The sequence below is a fragment of the Asterias amurensis genome, chromosome 3 (assembly GCF_032118995.1).
Source record: "Asterias amurensis chromosome 3, ASM3211899v1".
NCBI classification, from domain to species: domain Eukaryota; kingdom Metazoa; phylum Echinodermata; class Asteroidea; order Forcipulatida; family Asteriidae; genus Asterias; species Asterias amurensis.
In genome coordinates, this window is record NC_092650.1 from 966,564 (window position 1) to 991,673 (window position 25,110).

The following is a 25,110-nucleotide window of genomic DNA, read 5'->3' on the forward strand; positions in this document are numbered from 1 at the left end:
GATTTAGTGCGCTTTAAAAATGCTGTATTATTATTATTTATATAGGGATTAAGAAGGGAATTACAACGTATAGTTATACATCAGCCTGTGATTGATAGACAACGTTCCAATATGAAGTCCTCTGTTCGACCATGGAGCAAAATACCGCACCCACTTTATTCAATTAGCTAGCTCCATTATTATATATCCTAATAGCTGATACCGGAAGGCTACAAGGAAATGTACTGAGCTACAAATAGACCAGTTTCGAAACAAAACGGCTACGCACGACGACTGTTTGAAGCCCCATACCGAAAGTAGACGTTGTGATGATGCATAACATATCCCATGCAACGGCCGTTTACGTTGATAAATCGTGCACGCGTGAGAGGCTATTGGCTGAGAGTTGTACGCAGCGGGATGTCACTTTTCCATTGTGTTTCATCAAGGATGCACGGTCAATGACGTCATGTGAAATATATATATTAAAAGCCGATTTTCTATGTAGAATTGTCTGTTCCATGTGAAGTAACGTAGATTTTTTTTTAAAGAGGTAATTTCCCAATAAAACATGATTTAAATCGGAGAAAGACTTCATGCCTGAAGCCTTAGGCATCTGCAACAACGGTGTTTTTCATGCATAGTTTTTTTTGCAACTTCGTTATTGAGCCCAAACTTCCACAGATTTTTTATTTTATGCATATGTTGAGATACACCAAGTGAGCAGACTGGTCTTTGACAATTACTAATAGTGTTCCAGTGTCTTTAACTTGACCCGAAACCATAACACACGAGGAAAGTATACCCCAAAACAAACACAGACAAAAAACATCCACATCAAAACAAACACCTTGGTCGACCCTGAGATGAACACAAAGGGTTTAATATTATGAAATGGAAATAACTTGGAATGGATTGTTCACATTGATTATTATAGGATACCGTTTCGTACTATATTAAAGGCAGTGTGTCCTTTTGGTAATTACTCCAAATATTAATGATCATGACAACTTGTTTTGGTCATCAAAGAGCACAGGAGATAACATTGTTAGAAAACGGCATGCACTGAACCTACGTATATAGGCAGCATGAATGTTCACGTATTTTATGATTGCAGCGAATACCCAACGGCCGAACATTTCCCATGTCATTCATGACATGCACTAAGCTTGTAAAAATAATGGCGGACGTGTTCCGTCGACGACCCAAGGGCGTTTAATTTACTGCAGGGACGGTTTTGCACGGGGCGGCACAACTGTATATGCAAATGTGTCCGGGCGGACACAATTGCATTATGTAGCAGCGTCCGAGCGGACACGATTGCATATACAAAACCGTGTGCAATAATGTCCTCCGGATCGTATTGCATAGAGGACACTATTGCATGCGACACTGGCCGATCTCCGGCCTTTCGCCCAGGTAGTGGTTAATAAGCAAAACAGTTCTTTTCGAAAGTAAAGTAGTCTCCAGAAATCCGAAATCTACTCCGCGGAAGGAGGAGAAAGCAAGACAGGACAACATATATACAAGGATTTATTCAGGACAAGCTAAACACAGCAAAGTAGATATACACAGTGCTACCGCAAACTGAGTTGGAGGACTGGTCTCTTACAGTTAATACCAAAAGTATACCTTCCCTTTAAATATCGGTATATATGTTCACTGAAACTACGTGGATTGTGGAACCTTTGTATTCAGAAGGTTAAATTGATTCCAATCAATTTGTTTTATTTCACTACGTCATGACAAATGCAATCAAAATACCACGACTATAAACAATTACAAAAAGAGCACACTCATTAATGTTGTTCAATGTTCATTTTTTATTACAAAGCTTGACCCAAATTAAAACACCGCACACTTTCCAGGAAGGAAATCAATTTTCAAGAAAATCGAACCTTATGAATGCTATTTTTGTAAAGTGTAAATTATTCATGAAAGTTTTGTACTTGTATTTAAGAAGGATAAAGAAGGTTCATCTGTAAAAATTTTTAGAGACTTGACAATCTTGTACAAAATGCGAATATTTTCACCAGAGGTGGAGCAGATTAAACAAAGTTCCACATGGGTTGTGTTGTTTTAAATAAACAAAAATTAAAATATATACACAATGAACGTATTATAGTAGAAAAACAATGGCTGCACAACTCCCAATAAATAGGTGATACCAACACCAAAATAAATATCAGTTATTCAAATCATTTTGTGCTGATATTTCCATGTATGGAATTCATGCAACTTAAAATTTAAAAAGGCACATACGACGTTAAACTTTATTGTTAAAATTTTGTTTAGTATTTCTATTAAACCAAAAATATAAAATTAATATGCTGCTCATACTCTAACACCTCAATACAATTTAAAAAGTTACAAATTTTTCTTATTACGAAATAAATCTAAAATTACAATTTAACTTATGCATTGATTATCTCCTTTTTATTACCTGATCTACAATCTAGGCATTTTAGCTACAATATTTACAGAGTTATACTTGCACCTTTCTTTTGTACATAAATATTTCATAAGGATCAGTCCCTATGTTTTTAACAATTTCATAACTGAAAACACAGCTATACCTTAGGTCTACTTGCATACTTCTAAAGAAGTAAAATCAACATTCCCAAAAGCTTCTTATCAATCATCGAATGGACACGACTATTGGAAGCTCATTTTTACAGTCAAGTTAAGAAAAATAAAACTAATTCATATCAAATTGTTAGCTGATGAAAAAAAAACATCACAAAAACCCAAGTCCTACATTGCTGGTGCGTCTATACAGGATCTTCGTCTCGTTCCCTATTCGAAATGATAACACGTCTAACTGAATACAAAAGGGCCATACCAATCCCCTCAACCTCGGTTTGGTTGGGATCGCCTAACGTCACAAGGCCATATGGCCCATTTAAAGTGAGGGCTACACTCAGCAGATTTTATTTGGACTGTCAACTCAGATCAACTGCCACCAGGGGTAAGTTGCCACCTACTCTTGGGGCTGGATCAGGGTTACCCCTTCACAGTCCATAAAGGATGTAGGCTTGGGTATCATCCACTGGGAGCCTGGCTGGTGTAGAGCAGAATACAATACCTTCTAAACCTTCCACAAAGCACGGGCACTTAATTAATGTCATGACCGGGTACCGAACCCACACTCTGCCGCCGACAACACCTCATCTCACTAGACCGCTCGGCCACGACAAACTATAAACGCGTGGACCATAAATATGTTACCAGACAACATTGAAGTAAGACTTTTCAAGTTTGAATGGTGGGATTCTGTGGTTTCCTCCGGGGAAATAATGTCTTAAAGTTGATTTGTTGGACAGGCCAACCACCAACTCCAACCACCAACTTCCACCGCCACCGCAACGTTTAGTAAAACTTTCTTTCCAAAACCACAGACCCACAAAAATGTTCACATTGTCAGCACTTTTTGTCATGGAAAGTTTATGTACTTTTTTTGAGAAGATAATCCCTAAAAGTTCTTGACCCCCCCCCCCAAAAAAAAAAAATAAAATAATAATAATAATAATAATTCAATGTTGGATCAATAGGGAATGAATATTTGGCGAGACATTTCTGGCAAGATAGTCGAGCAGATATAGGGGAAGTATGTTGGGGGTGGGGGAGGGGTGTCGTGCCTTTTGACGAAGTCATGATATTTTGGGTTGTATATAGGAAAAAAGTTTTGTCGATTTGTTTTATAACAGCAAACAATCGGAAATCAGATTAAATTAGGAATCGTTTACAATTCTACATCTGCTTTTCTACAATCTACTATTCTGCGATCTACGTCCATGAGATCTTTCAGACCATTGCATTGCTGGAGAACACAAACAATTTGTTGAATCATAACATTAACATAATATATACATGTACATAGTAAAACAGTCCTGGTTAGAGTTTAGAATCAGGTAAGAAAATATAATAGTCAATGCCACTTTTCCCTGCAAAACAATTCAGCCATAATTGGATTCGAGACAAAATGGAAAATATACATGAAAAAGGAAGTTATATGGCAGTATAATATATAGTAAAACAGTCCTTGTTAGAGTTTAGAATTTTATAAGAAAAGATATATACATCAATACCACTTTTCCCTGCAAAACAATTACGCCATATTGAGTTGAGACAAAAAGGAAAGCATACATGGAAAAGGAAGGTAACATATAGCAAACATTCCTTGTTGGGGGTTTAGAATTAGACAAGAAATTATCATCCTTGTTGGGGGTTTAGAATTGGATAAGAATGTACGTCAATGCCACTTCTTCAACTGCAGACATTAAAGAAAGCAAACCATGGAGGTAATAGCAAATAACGCCACACCTGAATAACAAACTTGAGTCAAAACTATTAATTGTCTACTCGGGCATATTTTTTTTGGTCCATGAAAAGAGTAGGAACAATCTGTTGGAGTACTTTAAAATTACACTATTGCAGGGCAAATGGGTTTCGTGGACAGCCACAACCACAGGTGCACATTATTGTTCCTATTTATGAAACAGTTTGAAAACCACTGATGTAGCAGTTATTTCAATGTTATTTATATATCAATTAACAATCACTGTGTCAACGAAGAATCAAAGCATTTGAGTTTGTCGAACACAAGATCTGCAAAGTGTTACTCAATATTTATCTGTTTTTCACTTGGTGTCTTTGTAACAAAATGTGTACCCATGCAGGCCTGTAGTTTCATCTTTAAGAGGGCAAGGCTGTTTTCATTTTGAAAAAGGGCACTTCCATTAGAAAATCTTTAAGTCAATGGGAAACTTTTGAAGCGGCACCATGGCCAATACCAGGGCCCAATTTCATAGAGCTGCTAAGCAAACAAATTTGCTTAGCATGAAATTTCTTCCTTGATAAAAACAGGATTACCAACCAAATTTCCATTTATGGCATATTGCTTGTTACTGGTATTCAGGTGTTGTTTTTTTATTCTTATCCTGAAAATCAAGTGGAAATTTGGTTGGTAATCCTGTTTTTATCAAGGAAGAAAATGTCATGCTAAGCAAATTTTTGTGCTTAGCAGCTCTATGAATGTGGGCCCAGAGCATTGGAGGCATTGGCCTCCATGAAATTCCAAACCTGCTCATGACCGTTACTGTGTACCTACGGGTAAACCTTGTCCCTACTTTTTATTGGAATGAGAAATAAAGAACTTAAAAACAATTTATGCAAACAATTATACATATTAATCAACAGACAAGAAAACACTATGCAGCCTTTTTGTTTGAGGCTTACTCCAAGCAGAAGTTTTAATACCGAAAGCTCTGCGTACTTGCTAAGCTGGGCGAGGGAGGTGGGCGGGGCTTAATACCTTTCTTCTTCATGAAGGATGTGAACTGCTCCGGAACTTCTGCTAGGACCTCCTTGGCGAGGCGGGCCTGACTCAAGACTCTGTTGTCTTCTGAACTTTCAAAATCTCTGAATGGGACAAACTGAAAACAGAAAACGAAAAGAGAAATAAGAATGACAAAAAATGATTAGTTTACTTTTTATGAAGGAGTTAGGGAGACATATCTCCTAAACAAGATCAGGTTTTGTAGAATAAACAAAAGGGCTCTAAATAGAAATTAATTCTAGACTGAAAACAGAAAACGAAGGCAGAAAGAAAGTTGACAAAATTTACTTCCTAAACCTAAACCAGGTTTTGTATTATAAAAAAGGCTCCTCTAAATACGTAAACAGATGCATTCTAAACTGCAAACAAGAAAACAAATAAGAATGACAAAAATTGCTTCATATAAAGGATGGAGGGTGAAATATCTTCTAAACTAAACCAGGCTTTGTATAATAAACAAAAAGGATCTAAATACGTAAACAAATGCACTCTGAACTGCAAACAAAAAAGAAGGGAGAAATAAAGTTGACAAAATTTGCTTCTTTTGATTTTTGCAGGGTGAAATATCTCCTAAACAAGCTCAAGGTTTTGTAGTAAACAACAAGTAAACAGACACTTTCTAAAAGCATTTAAAAGCCGATAAACACCAAGGTACTATCTATTAAAGTAAGTAAACCTCTACTGCTAAATAAATAGCATTCCTACACGATAACAAATTAACCCAGAGCACAAAAGTCACAGTCTGCCAAGCTTTTAAACAAAATGGCCTTCCATTGGTATTTAGTAAATAGAAATTGCTCAATCCATCAAAATTTGTTTTCCAAACAGCACCTGTACATTCTCCGAACTTGGCAACAATCAAACATTTTGGTGTGAAACCTTTTCTCCTGACAAATTGTTTTGTGTAACTCGAAACTCAAGAAAAGAAAATTTGAATTCACAGGAGGGTGATTTGTTATTATATTTAGTATGCCCTACTAAAAACTTCTTAAGTTTAGGACAAACTCAATACCTTTGAACTTCAAACAGTACAATATTACAATGACAACAAAACAGCTTTTCCTAAGTTAAAACCCCCCAAAATGTGAACTTATCTTGAACTTGTCGACTATTGAGACTTGTCAGAGGGGTATAGAGGTATCAATTAAAGTCAGATTCAGAAAAGCTGGGTGGTTGAGTTATGGCATTCGGGGAATTTAGGAGGAATATGTGAGCTAGTGTGGTAACTAAAAGCTCAAGGATATGGGGGTTCATTTAAAGGGTTTAGAGGCACCATGGGATGGGGGGGGGGGGGGGCGGGGGGGGGGGGTGTAAAGAGAACATATGAGGTTTGTTAGGATTTAAAGGCTGGGGAAGGGAGGTGTCCACAGTTTCTGAGATGCAAAGATATCTTTTACCTCAACCGATAAGAATAGGGGCTCTGCAATAGTTCCACAGAGTTACTTTTATTGTACACGTCAACATTATATAGGATTTAAACAATCGAACAGTCCCAAAAACCAAAGGTATACTTTGCCTTCAACGAGTTCTCACTAACATGAAAAGAATGTTGTTTGGGAAATAGAGAGAGCAGTAATCTAAGCAGGACTTATTGCTCGATACCAAAAATAGATATTATGATCAAAGTATAGAGAGACTGGAATGTGTGTCCAAGGCAGTTTGTGAAATCTTAGGAGAGGCAACTGTTTCAATTAGCTGGATGTAGGAAGGGCAGAATCATGAACTGCTTTGTAGGTGACTATATGTATCTTTTTCTAGTTCTTTATAGTGTAAAGTTTCAGAAAAAATGTCAGGCGATGCGGTTAAAAAGCAAAGTATACGCTTTATTTTTAACCATTCGATTGTTTTAATCCTGTATAAATGTAAATAATATACACAATAAAATATCCGATAATTTCATTTCAAAAAGTTGTAATTTTTTTCAGATATCGCCAAAAATCTGGAGCGAATATGTCCACATAGAAATAACTATCCCTATTATAGGAATATACACAAGCTAGGAAGGAAAATACACAATCTGAGAAGAGTTACAGGTCTCAAATTCGACTTTGGGGCAGAGATTGCCCTTCCCTTTCAATAACGAAGCATACAGGCCTGCAGCATTATCAGCATTGGATATGTTTTTAACCAGATCAAATTCCAGCTACGGCCATGCTCTAGTTCAGATGGGAAATAAACCATGTAGGTGGTCTTTGATCTAGCTTATTACTGGGTTAGACAAATAGAGCTAACGAACAAATCTCGCTTTATGCAAGAATGGTTTGACAGACAATACAAACGATCATAACAATGGCATTAGTTTCACTTGAAAAAATTGCCGCCTGGAGGGTGTGCTTGACTCAATAAAACCAGTTTCTAATTCACATGACAAAGGATTAAATTGCATGGTTCTTTCCCAATGAGGCGTAACCTGTGTGGGTACCTCCATGGTACAATAATTAGCTGTTATGCAGAAAATCTTGCCCTTACACATTCGTCACTGTTAAATACAATCCCTGCCATATCTCTTTGTGCCCCCCCGCCCCACCCACCATGGCCCCGTGCCCCCTTTCATATTGTTGGCTTTCACTGTGTGGTCTGCGGCACAGGGAATATTTATTGTTATGTTGCGAATGGGTGGCCAAAGCATTTCGGCCGTGATTGTTTCACTTGAACGTCATAGTTTTTACAGAGATTCATGTCCGGGACTGTAAGACCGTGTCCGATTTGGAGGGCTACAGCTACGGCTACGGCTAGATGTCGCGTCATCATGCATTGAAGTATAGGACGCCCTTAGCAACAGTCAGAGCCGTATCCGTAGCCGCCAATATGGATACGGTCTAAGCTAGTAAGCAGATAGTACACGCTTATTATAATGAAATCCAAGCTTGGCTTCTGAACCATGAGCTAGCTTTGCCACACTTCCAAGAGTGCGTTTTAGTGAGACAAACCAAGCCCAACTGAGTCAACAAGTCAGTTACTGTTTGGTCTGAACATCACCGAAAACTCAACCAATGACCAAAGCTCAAACATGTTTCTGGTTTGTGGTTGCCAAAGCGCACTTCAGGGTTTATGATTGAGCAAGGCATTCTGGGAAAACCAAAAATGGCGCGGTGAGATGGAACACCACTAGGAAGGAGGTTGAATCTAACCTACCTGAACGATGTCTCTCTCTGCAAGCTGGCCCCTGGATGATACCCTGACTTCATCACCATCAAGTTCTTCCATTTCTAGGGGGGAAAACCAAAACAATTAATGTGCACTTGTAAGTTTGTTAGGGGCCTTTCACAATTATCATAATTTTCACAAGTGTACAAACCGTACGCTGGTTTTATTACCAGAAATATATAATTAAATAATAACAGTAACATAATTTACTCTTCAAAATGTTCAGTAAATGCAGGATGACAGTATATCTGTATCTAGATGTTAATAACTATTGAACTGAATTTAAATAGTGATGGCTAAAACATGGTTGGAAAACAAACTATAATTATCTATTTATTTTTAAATTGACAGACACTAATTGGGATACACTCGATTAAAGTGACCTATGTTCGTCTTTGGCTAGTTCTATTTTTTTGTTAAAACATCTTTTCAAGGAAATTAAGGCAAATGTACAGTTTCATTAATTGGTCATTAAAGGCGGCTTTAAGGACTAAGAGTGATCATACTCAGACCTTTTACTGTTTTCCTTTTTGTTCAGACACCAAAGATTGAAACCAAATAACGATTTATTTTCGGTTTTAAGAGGTTACATACAGCAACAAGACCTACTCACTGACATCCAGTTTACTCACAAAAACACGTGTACGCCGCTTAAAATGTTGTAAACATTTTAATCAAACAGCTTTCTTTTAAATAAACTCAAGTAAAATATCCCCTTAAATCTATTCCCCTCGATTGAAATTACTGTGATAAAAAGTCAGTTCTGGTTTTGATACACAAGAATCACATAATATGATAGGGGGTCCATGTTTGACCAGCTGTTTTTATGCCCCCCCCCCCCACATCCATTTTCATCAAATCTTTATATATAATTCCTTTGCCTATAATTGTTTAATATTGATATGCTTATATTGTATTGTTTATTTTGTGTATGGATTGGAAACAAAGTGAACTTAATTGAAATTACCACCCCTCCCCCTAAAACCCCCACCCCCCTAAAAAAAAAAACCTCAAAACCAAGCACTGCAATGAATGTAATCTTCCGCCAAACCACAATAAGATTCATTTAAATATAGCTTGAACATGTCCTACATGTAAACAGACTGCGTGGTATGTCCGCATTTGTCATAAGTTGATGTTAATAATAAATACATCAAACATGAATCAAGAAGGGCAGAGGATGATGACAGAAGTCCTCAAGACGGTTGCTGGAATTCAAGCTGTGAACGATGGAATTACCTGCCAGTGAACCTTGCAAGTGAAAGGGGCTCGCAAGGTTTTACAGTACAAGTTTATCAATCTGTGATATATACAGGTGCAGCTACGTATAGTTTTTGAAAGGGCAAGGGCACCAAGGCATTTTCTCCTTCAAGGGAAGGGCACCCTATGAAATTGTACAGGAGAATTTCAACGGCTCCCTCTGAAGTGCCATAGTTTTTGAGAAACAAGTAATTTTCCACGAATTTGATTTCGCGACCTCAGATTTAGAACTTGAGGTCTCGAAAACAACTATCCAAACGCACACAACTTCGTGTGACAAGGGTGTTTTCTTCTTTCATTATTATCTCGCAACTTTGATGACTGATTTAGCTCAAATTTTCACAGGTTTTTAATTTTATGCATATGTTGAGATACAGCAAGTGAGAAGACTGTTCTTTGACAATTACCAATAGTGTACCTGTCTTTAAGAATGGTTTGAATCTTTGCATTGGGAGGTATAGTAAGATAAAGTTACATGTATGCATGTATGGTGCAGGGAAGAAGTCATGGTTAATACATGTACTGTCTTATCTCAAATGCAACAACCATTATCTGTGGAGTATATTTCACTATAAGACCACACAGCCAACCGACTTTAAGATTATTCACATCCATCAAATCCTTCTCACACATTGCTGGCATTTCGTTGGCGCCTGTTCAACTATTCCTTCTTAGCGCGGGATGCGTGATGATACCCCTAGGGAGAAGCACTCCGGTGCCCTCCATGACTCGACCAGATGCATGCTAGCTGGCTGTCACAGTTATAATATTGGTGTCGGTTTGTGCCCATCCCATCGGGAACCGGGGAAATACATGCCCCAAAGTCATTGCCTTAGTGCCCTTTTGAGGTGCCCTACTATGGGATAAATGTTTTCTCTTTTACAAGAATGAAGTAGCAGGTCAACAATTACATACAAGCTACAACTACTAAGCAAATAACAGGGCTTTACTGTGGCAGAAAAATGTCAGCAAATGTATAGTAAATATCATTCATAAAATCCAACTGTAAGTTTTGTTTGATTCTGTTGGACTGCTAACTGCTTTATTACAGGCTTACCGTCATAAGTAAGAGTAACTATAAGGTGTTGGGCTGCCATAATAAGGTGTTGCATTTTGTTACAGTGGGGAAGGATTCAGAACATCTGGAAGTGTTTTTAAAGCTGATTTTTTACATTTATACCACATAATGCCAGAGTGAAATGTTTCACAAAATGTTTAGACTAATGTTCGCAGTCACCCAATTTTTGTCAATATCTTTGTTGGGGGGGGGGGGGGGGGTGCCAGTCAGGTGCCATTCAATGAAGCTTACATTCAACCAGCCATAAAGTTTATGATACAGCCTGGGGACTGGCTGTATTATTTCATCAGGCTGCAGTAACTGGTGAAAGTGGGCTGATAAATTTGGCTTCTTTTTTATCACGATAGGAAGCATCTGTTCCACAACAACCCAAAAATACTTCCAGATATAAACAAGAAATAGTCACGACCAATTGATGATCTCGATGACAAACGATGGGCAAAAAATAAAATATCACAACAAGAAACTCAACACAAGCTTTTAACGAAACAATTCTCGAACATGCTTTTCTCCAATTTGACACCAAGTCGTTTCAACACAGGTCAAACGTGCTTACAAATAAAGCTTGGCTGACAATGGAAGTATAGTGGGGAGATCAGGAGAAACCAGCCCCCCCCCCCCCCCCCACCACCATTCGAACTCCAGGAGAAAGATACATGTATATTTTTCTGAGGTGAAAAAACATCGCAAACTTTCTATCAAGTACACTTTCTTCAGAATCTAACTTTTTTCAAAATGTTTTGACAAAATGTTTCCCACTCCAGTTTCACTGTTTTCCAAACATCAGTTTCAGGCTTACAATGCTAGTGGTTCAGTGACAGAGTCAGAAATCAGGATCCCTGTGTGTCCCCCCCCCCCCCCCCCCCCCTTCCCACAACACCACCCCCTGCACCCTAACTGGGCCTATTTTGAATTCCAGATTCCTGTAATATTTGGTAACTTGGAAAACATTTTCTTGTTTGTATCTGATAAAAGAAAATGCCTTGAATTGTCAGAATTCCAAAAGGCTGTAGTTTCAATTTGTTGATGATTCGTTGCCTTTCGCAATCCAAAACATCTGGTTGGCATTTTGCGTAAACAAACTTTCAAGCAATAAACAAAGACAACTTTTTTGCTGGAACAATTCAGAGCAAGGAAAACCAAATCGTGGGAATGGGTATGGGAGAACCAATTCTTTACTATGATACAGGAATGTGGTTCTAACAGGTAAGATTTCCAATACCACTCCTTAAAACACTGGAGGTTTTTGCTTATTTTGCAGTTCTTTGACTGTCCATGAGGCAAGTTTTGTTTTCACTCTGTGTGATTTGTATCATTGCTTTGGAAGCAAACTCCATATTTGTTTTCCCAACACACATCCATCTAAAAAGAGCTCAAGGCGCTTTACAGATATAAAGATGTGAAACAAGAAGCCAATAAACATGCTGTTAAATATAAAATAGCTGTAAATAGAAACAGGAACTTCATGATGAACCCCTCAAAACATGAAACTAATAAATATCATGTTTTAGAAGGTTTTTTTTTTTCAAAAGAATTGTTACCTGAGTTCCTGTGTCTTTTGTGTGTAAATTTTTTAATATTTTGAAATGACAATGGTCTATTTGTGATTTATATCTGTATAAATAAAACAACTATTACAAGCAGCTCATTTATGCACTTTTGCAGAATTGTCTCACTAGGTGAAATCTGGTTTTTCTATTTAATCATCTCTGCCTCAGGAAATGGAATAGTCCAGATATCTGCTATTATTTTTTCTACATGCATGAGATGCATTCAATATTTGAATAATAGAATACCTGTATAAGCCATTCTGTTGTTGATAAACACGTTGTTGATAAACAAACTGCGCTGGTTGCATGGACAGCCAAATGGTTGCAAACTATAAATCAGGCTAATCATGTTGTGAACGAATATACCATTTTCTGCATGCTACCAATTTAATAAAACACATCCCATGATTGGTTGCTTTGTTTTCAACAAATTCAATTTTTGTTTTTAATAGTTGTGTGACATTGTTACAGACTGTGGTTTTGCTGTTTTTATTTTGCATTAATGGCTTTCCATATTTTCCAACTTCAGTTAGCAAATACTTGGGCTGTAACTATGCAAAGGAAAGGTCTATACGGAACTTTTAAGAAACAGAGAAATTCCTACTCACTTGAGAAATCTTCTTTGCCTACACCGACGATGATGATTGACATTGGAAGCTTTGCTGCCTACAAAGGAAAGAACAAATTATCATGACCAAAAAAGTTTTCTAAGATTTGTATAATTTTTAATGTAAAAATTGAAATGAGTAGAAAAAAAGTCAATGAAATTATTGCTGAAATAACTAAAGGAATTTCAATTTGTATAGCTACTTGGTCAACAAACTGTTAGCTGCAGACCGGATACTTCACGTAGGCAATAAAGTGATTGCCTCTGTGCCCCCTTGTCACTGCCTTGGTGCCCTTGAAATGATCCAGTTGAAATTTACGATTTCCTCATAGGGGGCCCTTTACCAAGGAGAAAATGCCCTAGTGCCCTTGCCCTTTCAACAACGAAACACACAGGCATTTATCTCTGATTGACTACTTGTAGAAGCAATCCTAAACTTACAAACATCTCAAAATCCAAAGAAAATTTACTTACTTGAACTATAGCTTCTTTAGTACTGTCCATATCACAGATACAACCATCAGTAATAATAAGCAGAATGAAGTACTCCGAACCATCCTGCTTAGCATGAGCAAACCTGTCAAAAACAAAAACAAAAATTTGCTTAATGCTCAACAATCAATTGATCAACTCATCATTCGGCTTAGACTTGCGTCCGTGGCTCCCTCTCATCTTCAAATTGAATGGGGGTGCACTCCTGGAAGCTCCTCTATCACCTGTTCTCTTTCAGTCGCCGCTATTCTCAGCTTGTTTGTTGGGTATTTAATAAATAAATAAAAAAAATTTAGTATTGAAGTAAACTTAATACAATCCGACAAAATTAATAAGATGTTTTTATTTGCTTGTCCACTTAAAAACAGTTAACAATTAATTTAAATGAGCATGTACATTTAAACCTTTGTAGAAAGTTCTTTCTCACAACTTTCTGGTCTTGCATAATAATGCTGGTCCAGTAAATATAGCCTCAACTACAAGCCCAGTGGATTTAAATTCGAGCCAGGGGCAGTCTACTATTGCAGAGTTGTCCCCCCTCAAACCGACAGCAATGATACTTCATACAATAATCTAAATAACTTCAAATAGATTGCTGTCCAATTGATGATTTCCGATACTTGGTGAAGGGAGTTTAAATTTAAGTAACTGCTACTTGAGAAGTAACCATGCATCAATGCCTTGGGCCCCACACCTGCATTCCATAACATGCTATCTAAGTGCCACACTTCAACCTGATGAGACCAGATAGCTCAGCAATCTTGAAGAAAACGGATTAAAGGGAGAGCACTTCACGCGCAATTTTCAAGACGATACGCGCACATTTCAGCCACTGCACAATTTTTGTTTCTTTTTTCACAAAAAAAAAACATTTTAAAAAAACACACCTCGATACCAACATCTCCCATCTTTGTTTTCAGACCTTTTGTTAAAGGGAACATGAAAAGTTATTGAAGCTAATAGCTCTTAAATTTGAACCTATTTAAAGATGATTTTGAACTTTTTATATTTTAAACAAGAGCCCCTTGCCCCTTCACACCTTTTTGGGTGGTGGTTGCTTTTGGGTAGTGGGTATCTTTCCTTGCCTTCCACCAATGTGGACCCTGGTTCGAATCCCACCGGGGCACTATGTGGATTGGGTTTTCAGTCCCTACTTGACTGCGTGGGTTTTCCCTTGAATAATTCTCTGGGGTTTTCCTCCCACATCTGAAATGAAAACTTCCTTCCTTGTCTGGATGAGCGGACGTAATATACATCGTCCAAGTTCACTATTTCAAATGTGTGGAAGGAGCTATACATGTCTGGAATTTCCTTTTACTTTCCATACCCAAGGTCTCATTAAAACAAAATTCTGCTTTTAAAATCAGGAAGTTAATGGGTTTTATGAAATTGAAAGTTATAATGAAATTATGTGTTTCCTCTTTGATAACATGAGTAAGAAATGTATATCCTGCTGAGTGGTGCTTATGGTTCTTAGTAGATTGTTTTTCACAAACGTGAACAATGTCTGGAAGTAGAACAAATAAATAAATGATGACTACTGACACCTACTGGTAATGTATACCTTTGGTTTTTAGGAACCGAATATGTCCAGGCAGGCAGAATAATCCCAAATAGGAATACATAATCTTAGAAGCTTTAAACGGTAGCACTCCAGATTCAAAATTTGGTGGCATATGAACTCATCTTGTTACATAACTTGCATAATTTTTACATAACTTACATAATATTTCTCACAATGCTGTATACTACCAAACGCTGATGTAGGCTTCTAACCCAAAAATGCCATTAATTTTAAGGGTGATTACTAAACAAAAACCTTCAGATTTCTTTTATTTTTAAACCTCCCTTTAAAAACAGGTCTACTTTCAATTCAGTTCAGTTGTGCATATTACTGCCATACCAAATTACTGCCATACCAAATCCACAAAGCTCTGCGTTACATGTAATCAATACTAAGCAATAATAAGGTGCGAAGAAAATAACATGGAGGGAGGGTCCAGGATAAGTCAAGGTTTGTAGCGAAGGCCTTTAAATTAAATTGGCCTTAGTCTCTAGAACAGTCTTCTACTTGCTCTTCATCCAACCTTGTCCGTCAGTTCTTTAAAGACACTGGACACCTTCGGTAATTGTCAAAGACCGGTATTCTCACTTGGTGTATCTCAACATATGCATAAAATAACAAATCTGTGAAATGTTGACTCAATTGGTAATCGAAGTTGCGAGATAGTAATGGAAGAAAAAAAACCCACATTGCACAAATGTATGTGCTTACAGATGCATACATTAATGAACGGCTTCTGGCCGGTATTTTAATATCTTATTAAGAAAGTACTTTTTTTCTCCAAACTACATCACTTCAGAGGGAGCCGTTTCTCACAATGTTGTTTACTATCAACAGCTCTCTATTGCTTGTTACCAAGTAAGTTTTTATGTTAAAAATTATTTTGAGTAATTACCAATAGTGTCCAGTATATTTAAGCAGGCACTTCCATTGCCTTTGCAAAAGTGCAAGTAAATTCTTGGGTGGTTAGGGGTGGCGCTCCTGCCCGAGGGTTCCAAATAATTCAGTTCACTCTAATTTCTCTTCCCTAGACAAGATCCAGAGTAATGCATATAAGAAGCCATTCATCCTGAACCAGATGTGCATGGCTTATTAAACATACTGGACATGTCCAGCATATAGGCCTAGGCTACGAAGATGAGAAATGCACCGAAAGTAAAAACGACACGCCACCTGGGCACAATTTCAAAGAGCTGCTTTAATAAGCAGAAAATAATGCTTGACACATTTCTTCTAAGCAGAAATGAGCAGGATACCAGTCACAACTTGTGCATGTGACATGGTAGTTTAGCTGGTAGCCTTAATCTGGTAAGCATAATTTGTTTGTGCTTAGCAGCTTGTTGTGCTTCAGAAGCTCTATGATATTGGCTCCTGGCTTCATTACTCCAAACTCATTAATTTGTTGGGAGGGTAGAAACCATCCAGGGTCCCCTCCTTCAAGACGGGTCACACATGAACAGTCTCATGATCATCGCAACAACCTTATCCCAGTTCTGTTATTAAAGGGTTTGGGTACTTTTTATTGGACACAAAACACAAAGTCCACAGATGTACATTAAACTTACACAGTTTGAAGACAATGTCGATAGAAAGCTTCCCTTAAAGTATAACTTGCTGAGGTGCTGTAGTTTTTAAGAAATTGGTGTCCCCCCCCAAAAAAAAAAAAAAATCTAAAGACAAAAATATTTTCAGCATGTAAAACCATGACAACCGCTCAATTGATGTAATCCACTCCTATATAAATGTTGATAAAGATATACAAATAATTGAAAATTTCATTTCAAAAAGCAGTATTTTTCCGCTTAACAGAGCTTTGTGAAATTAGGCCCTGATCTTAAATTTTGTGGGTAGAACGCCACTTTACAAATTCTCATAATGTGTTGCAAAAGGCTGTCATGCATGCATACAATGTAGCTATGATTCATCAACTGAATTTCTGACTGTCATTCTGATGATCATTCCACACATTCACACAAAGTCTTTCTCAATACTTCATTTCATGGTTCATGGGAGAGGGGTACGGCTCACAGTCACACCAACAATCCACGTCAATTATTGTAGGAGTAACTCAACCCAGCTCCATTTCCCACCCGTGCATCACCAAGCTAATCCACATCAACAGTGCTGCATGCAGCATCAGCGTTCAGATTTCTCCAGAGCATTCTGATCGAAACGTTGAGTTGAAACCAACGGTTCTGTTTAGAACAACCTCAAAACATTTAGAGATTATCATAACATGGGGTTACCGCAAACCTTTAAAGGCAGTGGACACTATTGGTAATTACTCAAAATATTTATTAGCATAAAACCTGTCTTGGTGACGAGTAATTGGGAGAGGTTGATGGTATAAAACATTGTGAGAAACGGCTCCCTCTGAAGTGACATAGTTTTCGAGAAAGAAGTAATTTTCCACGAATTTGATTTTGAGACCTCAGGTTTAGAACTTGAGGTCTCGAAATCAACCATCTAAACGCACACAACTTCGCGTGACAAGGGTGGTTTTTTCTTTCATTATCATCTCGCAAGTTCGATGACCGATTGAACTCAAATTTTCACAGGTTTGTTATTTTATGCATATGTTGAGATACACCTACTGTGAAGGCTAGTCTTTGACAATTACCAATAGTGTCCACTGCCTTTAATATTATAATTCAAATGTGCGGTCGGGTTGCATTTGGATGTACATGTGCACACAAACGGGGTCCGTTTGTAGCAAGTTCATCCTGTTTACAGACCTACCCAACTCATTACCAGAATTTAAGTAACTAGGTTCACACTATAGACATTTCCGGACAAAGCCATACGTTCCAACCAACCAAACTGTTTTTTTTTTTTCTTTTCTTAGGACACGTTCCAACGTTTTGAGAACTAGTTTGGTGTTACCCATTCTAAAGTGATTGAGTCTTGACAACAAATAATATATTGGTATTTTGAATACGCCCCTTTGATTGTCACACAGATAAAGTGCGCTTTACAAATGCTGTGTTATTATTTTTCAAAGAGTTCACCTCTTAGAAAATCCAGGAGTCAAAAAAGTGTCCTCACACTATTAATTCTCACCAGTGATTTCAGGTACACAGGTGTTAACAAAGTTTGTCCTGAAAGATGTCAAGGTTTTTAGAACCTGAAGAAATTTATTGCAGACTTGTTGAAAATAATAACAGAAACTGTTGACAAATTACCAAGTCATTGGTGCCAGACACTTGAATGGAAGACATTTATGGTCTCTGAAATAAATATTCATGGTCCCTGAGAAAAGTGAGTTATGAGTAAAACAGGGGCGAGAGTCATTGGTGTTGAGAATGTCTTCAACTAGGATTACCTGGGGCTTACACTTAACAGAGGTTTTTTAGACACAGCATCCAAAGGCAATGTCGCCATCGCTGTTACCCTATTTCATAAAAAAAATACATCCTATGATTTGTTGGCTAGTTTCCAACCAATCCATCACCAGTTTATAATATTTGTGAAACATTGTAACAAACTGAAGCTACCTGTTTTTGCTTGGTATTTACAGTTTCCATCGTTTCCCAACCTAGGTTGGCAAGAACTTGCAACAGAAATGTCTAATTGACCTAATTTCAGAAGAGTTCTGTTATACCTAGCCAGGCCTGTATGCTTTGTTTTTGAAAAGGCAAGGGCACCAATGCATTTTCTGCTTGGTAAAGGACACCCTATGAGAAAATTTCTACACAGGCATTTCAAGGGCACCAAGGCAATAACCAGGGGTGGATTTCACAAAGAGTTAAGACTAGTCTTATCTCGAGTTAGGACCAGTTACTCGTCCTAACTTAGGACTATCCATGCAATTTGTATATCTCCTAGGACTAGTTCTAAGTTAGGAATAGTCCTAACTCTTTGTGAAATCGACCCCATGGGGCATAGAGGGAATTACCATCAGGCCTGCCTATCAATATAAACACAACCAGCCTGTACAAATCTGGCTGGATGCCAAGCCTCTGTACTGTCGGTCATCAATGATTCTTTAAAGACACTGGACACTATTGGTAATTGTCAAAGACCAGTCTTCTCACTTGCTGTATCTCAACATATGCATAAAATAACAAACCTGTGAAAATTTGAGCTCAATTCGTAGTCAAAGTTGTGAGATAATAATGATATGAAAAACACCTTGTGTGCTTTCAGATGCTTGATTTTGAGACCTCAAATTCTAAATCTGAGGTCTCAAAATCAAGTTCGTGGAAAATTAGTTCCTTCTCGAAAACTTCAGAGGGAGCCGTCTCGCACAATGTTTTATACTATCAACCTCCCCCCATTACTCATTACCAAGTAAGGTTTTATGCTAGAAATTATTTTGAGTAACTACCAATAGTGTCCACTGCCTTAAAGACATAATACCTTCAACTTACAAACTTTAAGTGTCATATTGTTTATTTCTTTTTTATAATCTTTTATTTCTTTTTTATGTTTGTTGTGTTGTCATTTAGCCTTCGAGAAAGACTCTGCTAGGGTCGAAACGTCAGGCCATTAACTATTTTTTGCCTTTCTTTTTTATAACCGTACATTTATTCATAAATCAATATGGATACTAATCCCACTGTTATCGCCTGCAATGGTCGTATCTTAGCAACAGTCACAGCATTTTTAATAAATCTGTCAACAAACTCCCTAAGAACTACACAAGAGGACTTTGGGGAGTCTATTTCACAGAAATACAATGATTAATTGGAACAAGTGGTTGGAAACCTACCTCCACATGATGGAAACATTTTGTTAAAAAAAACCAAAACAAGAGATTTTTTTAACATCGTAAGTGATAACATTTCATTTAGCATTTGAGATCACCATTTTGAAAAACACAGGCCTGGAAAACTTTGAACCAACATGTTATGCAAAGAAATTTAATCTGTGGAGTGTTCAGATTGTGTGTACCAATTCTGGAATATTCAACCTGCTGGGACATTAACTGTTCTCGATTTTCAGCGATATATTAAAAACTGCAACTTTACCCCCTTTTTGTAATTTTCCTATTAGTTTTATTGTATACTTCTATATTAATACAGGGAAAAAACAATCGTACCATTACATATATTTTGCCTTCAGGAGTTTTTTTAAGTGAACCATAAGACAATTGCCATTTATTGTTTTTTAAATACGACCTTGGTTTTCACAGTTCACAGGAAAAGCAAGTCAATAACTGTAGAGTGTGCTGTTAGATAATGGCTAGTTGAAGTTGAAGTGGGCAACAGTGAAACTAAGTCACCCCAAGCCTGACAGGAAAAGCTACAGAGCGACTGATAAGCACTGACAACTTTGAATGATCTCATTATCCGAACCTTGAAATTTTTGTTGTTGTCAGAAACGCTGGCATCTCTCCAGGAATAGTGTCATTGACATCAAGCTACAAACATCTTTTATGAGAATCCTGGTATGTTTTTGTATACTGAACAATCAAGAACATGTTCAATGAAACTTTTTTGCAGATAGATAATAAGCCCAATACAAAAGGCAAGTCTTGTACAATCTTAATAACTTCATTTGATCAGGAAATATTGTCACAAATAAAAAAAAATAATAAAAAACTGTCAGAAATGCAGTACTCAAATACAGCACCAATACAATGTACATGTAGCAATCATCATCAGTATGAAAATATATGCAGTAATAATGGACTTCTAAAGGTAGACTGGGCCCGGTCTCTGGCGTTATTCACGAACCTCGAAGAGTGACGTCAGATGTTCAGGCTGTTCTAAAAGTAACTACCCCAAATGAACTACATGTGTTAAGTTTTTGCCAATAGAGGGCTCACTCTAGGTTCCTTAATAGACAACCAAGTCAGATAGTTTGTCATTTGTATAGAAAGATTGGTGAGTAATATGAACGAGTATGGTTATTAAGATATAAAGAGAGACATTATGCAAATAAATACAAACAAGCAAAACAAAAATAGACTGGTTTCGATGGACTGTGCACAAAATTTCAAAACAAAATATCCTGCTTAAACAGCTCTATGAAATTGGGCCCTAATGTCAAACTTTGAGGCTAATGAATAACTTTTTGGGGTTGAACAAAGAATTGACTAGAGTGGGATTCGAACCAACAACCTCCAGATTAACGTGCCGGCGCTCTACCGACTGCTCCATTTAGCCCTACATTGCAGATCTCCCTATTTTGTCAATGTCTTTGTTCGGGGGTGCCAGTCAGAAGCCATACAACCGTTAACTGCCGAATAGCTGGGGATCACACACAAATTATGATACAACCTACGAAGCGGCAGCCAGATGCAACTTTTTGTTTCAGATATCAATATAACCCACAAGGGAAACTCACTGGGTAAAATTTTATATGATTTTTGGGATTGAACAAAGAATTGACTAGAGTGGGATTCGAACCAACAACTTTCGGATTAACGTGCTGGCGCTCTACCAACTGAGCTATCTAGCACTATATTGCTAATGAATAACGTCAGATAACAGCCTTTAGAACCCAGGGGATTCCTGCCAGATTTACCTTTGACCTTGCTTGCCATACACACACCAAACGTGTGTGTAACTCTCAGTCTTGTTGTTATGCATTACGTCTATCCATTAGGTTTGTAAGACCAGTAAGCTGTTTTTCAACAAGTAGACAATTGCTCAACTGAAACTTTCACGGGTGACTTTTATATTATATTCCTCGATAGTAAATCAGCAAAACGTTGACAAAAATCAAATGATCTTTTGCCTTTAACATCATTTGAAATTAAGCCTAGAAGTGCAACCTGCTTAGCAAATTGCTTGGCTAAGCAGAAAATTACAGGGGGCACCGAACGCAACAGTTAAAACTAAAAGGCATTTTGAGTGGTAACCTCTTTCCGCTAAGATTTGTGAGCTAATCTGCTTATTTCATTTCATTCATTCTGCTTACAACTAAGCAAGATTCTGTTGCAAGAGATTCTGTCTCTGTGATTTTATTTCAGAATATTTTTCAAACTCACCTTGCCACATGATTGATGATAGGAGCGAAGAGGGTCGGTCCGTAGAGTTGAACTGTAGCCAACGCCTTCTGGTATGCTGCTACCACCCCCTCTATGCCCACGCAGAACGGGTCCGTCGGGTGACCGTTCTGGAAATTTACATCAACCAAAATACTATGAAAAATCTACAAAGGTTTGTCTACCCCCGGTTCAACACAGACTAGAGCCTTGAATGTGGATTTGGTTTTTTAGTCCCTACCTGACTGCGTGGGTTTTTCCCTATGGGTTTTCCTCCCACGTCTAAAACTGAAAAATTCTTCCTTGTCTTCTTAACAAAATGTTGTTGTGATGTTTCCATTTAGGATGCTTTGCGGACTAAATTCAATTCAATTGAAATCAATCAACATTTGTTACCATATTTGTCAAAAAAGGAGAATAATAAACCAAGTCAAAGACATTCAAGGACAGATCAAGAAAATAAATTAATGAAAATGAAATGAAAAAAATGTTTATAATATAATGGAAATGGAGCAAACCAATATGGAGGCATTTACAGAAGCCATAAAGGCTTGTTTTTGAAATGCCTGACAAAAACAAAACAAAAACAACCTAAAACAGACATTAACAATTTAACTCAAAGAGGACGAAAATAAATATGATATACATAATAATAATAATGTTAAACACAACTAAAATAAAGGTGGTAAAATAGCAAAAATGAAGACGGAATGAGGACGGAAATACGACTAATGATGCCTCAAACAAAACACTTACCATGAAGAATTCATGACTTACTCCCATATTTGGAGGAATTCTAGCACCAAAGCCCAGAGCAGGAAAGAGCTTATCGGTGTCGTAGTCTTGGATCACCTCTCCAACTGCCCAGATAGCCCTCAGGTAGGAGTTGGGTTGATATGGGTTCATGAAATGCAAGGACGATGTCTGCCTCGGATCACCTAGTGGGTAATAAATGAGAGTAGGCTGAGTTGGGTTGATATGGGTTCATGAAATGCAAGGACGATGTCTGCCTCGGATCACCTAGTGGGTAATAAATGAGAGTAGGCTGAGTTGGGTTGATATGGGTTCATGAAATGAAGTGATGATGTCTGCCATGGATCACCTATTGAGTAATTAAGGAGAGTAGGCTGAGTTGGGTTGATATGGGTTCATGAAATGAAGTGATGATGGCTGCCTCGAATCACCTATTGAGTAATTACAGAGTATTCAGTCAGGTTGTGTCAAAACTTCTAGGAGAAAGTTTTGAAATTTTCCTTGATGAGGTTAACAACTTCACATAGGAAGGGTGGCTGATTTGGAAATGGAGGGTTAAAGATACATGAGCCTGTATTTGAAAATGGGGGTTGAACTTTACATGGGCCTGTAATTTGAAAACGGGGGTTAACATTACATTCGCTGGTGGCTGTTTTTAAAATGGGAGATTTTTTTTGGACATCACATTGGCCTGTAATCTGAAAGTTGGGCTGTAACATGACATGGGCGTATAAGCTGATTTCAAAATGGGGGCTTAACATGACATGGGCGTATAAGCTGATTTCAAAATGGGGGCTTAACATTACATGGGCCTGTAATTTGAAAATGGGGGCTTAACATTACATGGGCCTGTAATTTGAAAATGGGGGCTTAACATTACATGGGCCTGTAATTTGAAAATGGGGGCTTAACATTACATGGGCCTATAATTTGAAAATGGGGGTTAACATTACATGGGCCTGTAATTTGAAAATGGGGGTCTGACAGTACTTGAACATGTAATTTTTAAAAGGGAGTTTAACAATACTTGGGCAAGTAAGTGGACAATTTGAGTTTATCAATGTATGGGCCTGGGCCCTGGCTGATACAAAACAAGAAGGGGGGGGGGGGTCTGGGGGGCAGAGAGGGGATGAACCTGAAACTGATCCCAAAGGAATCTAAATTGTATATTATTGAAGTTTCTTACCGTTTGAGGCAGTGAAGTCAACGGCAACAGTAAAGCTCAACTCACTACCACCTCTGATGTAGTCCAGGAAAGAATACTGCGGTTCAACTTTACAGGCAACGACAGAAACAAGACCAGAGTTGGCGTATTTCTTCTTCTTCTTTTGCTTTTCCTTATGGATCACCTATTAACCGGAAATAATATATAATTACAAATTTGTTAGGTGCATTACAAATATGACCAAGTGTAACAACTTGCCTGCCAGAAAGGCCCTGGAATGTACAATGTCACTCAGTTTGTAAACAGCAGTTACATGATCAATGGTTCTGGTAACTTAACAAAAAATAAAGAACAAGACTTATTCATTTTGAGGATCAAGTTTTAAAGACAAAATATTCCTTTAGTCTGTGAACCGTTCAGTTTTTTTAAATAACATATAAAGATAGATATACAATAAAATTAAGGGTGGAAGTGTTTTTGAGATTTCACCAAAGACTTCTCAATAATTGGAAGACACAATCTGAGAGAATTTTCATGCACACAATTTTCTCAGATCGCGATGTTTTTGAATCTCTCTCTCTAAAAGCCACATTCAATTAAAGTCACCTTGAAATAGGATTTTTTTTCTTTCAAACATAAGAGTATATGCTTACGAACAATAAAACTATTTTTTTAGTAATTGTTGGTCACGATTTATATGTTAAAAAAAAATATAAAGTTGTTTGGGGGGCTGACTCCGCCTACCCCTTTTGTGACGTCAATCGAGGCAGACTTTGCCTGCAATGCGTATAGTGTTACACGTGCAAAGTACATGTACGTCCAAGTCGTGAGTTGGTACATTTCAAAAAGTGTTTTTCTGCATTCAGCAGCAATACACCTGGTCGGCATTGCCGGAAAAAAAACAATTTTTTTTTTTTTGAAACGTACAAACTCACGACTTGGTCCGTACATGTACTTTGCAATTGTGTTTACTCTACGCATTACAGGCAAAGTCTGCCTCGATTGACGTCACGAACAGCGCCCTCTCGGGTCAGGGTCTACTCTCAAATTTGTAAATAACATAAGAACTGATTTTTTAAAACCTTAGTTAACTGTTTATTCACATTCCACTCATCAAAACACACATATTAGTGACAAAAGCTTTATTTTGAAAGATACCACTTCCAGGTGACTTTAAAGGGAATCATTTCTCAAAATGTTAAACATTATCAACAGCTGCAGTTCTTCTTACCAAGACACTTGT

The 25,110-nt window shown here is 37.6% G+C and overlaps 1 protein-coding gene across 2 annotated transcripts in view; it reads right to left on the reverse strand.

The window, feature by feature from the left end:
* Window positions 1-1,778: 1,778 nt before the first annotated feature.
* LOC139934708 (copine-8-like) overlaps window positions 1,779-25,110 on the reverse strand; it is a 33,548-nt gene continuing 10,216 nt past the window's right edge. For both annotated transcript variants that reach the window (XM_071929078.1, XM_071929079.1), the window contains exons 12-18: window positions 23,889-24,051; window positions 22,706-22,887; window positions 21,953-22,080; window positions 13,434-13,536; window positions 12,961-13,018; window positions 8,453-8,526; window positions 1,779-5,414 (exon numbers count right to left, since the gene is read on the reverse strand). In XM_071929078.1, the coding sequence (XP_071785179.1) occupies window positions 5,232-5,414; window positions 8,453-8,526; window positions 12,961-13,018; window positions 13,434-13,536; window positions 21,953-22,080; window positions 22,706-22,887; window positions 23,889-24,051 (891 nt within the window). In that variant the 3' untranslated portion in view covers window positions 1,779-5,231. The remainder of the gene's footprint in view (window positions 5,415-8,452; window positions 8,527-12,960; window positions 13,019-13,433; window positions 13,537-21,952; window positions 22,081-22,705; window positions 22,888-23,888; window positions 24,052-25,110) is intronic.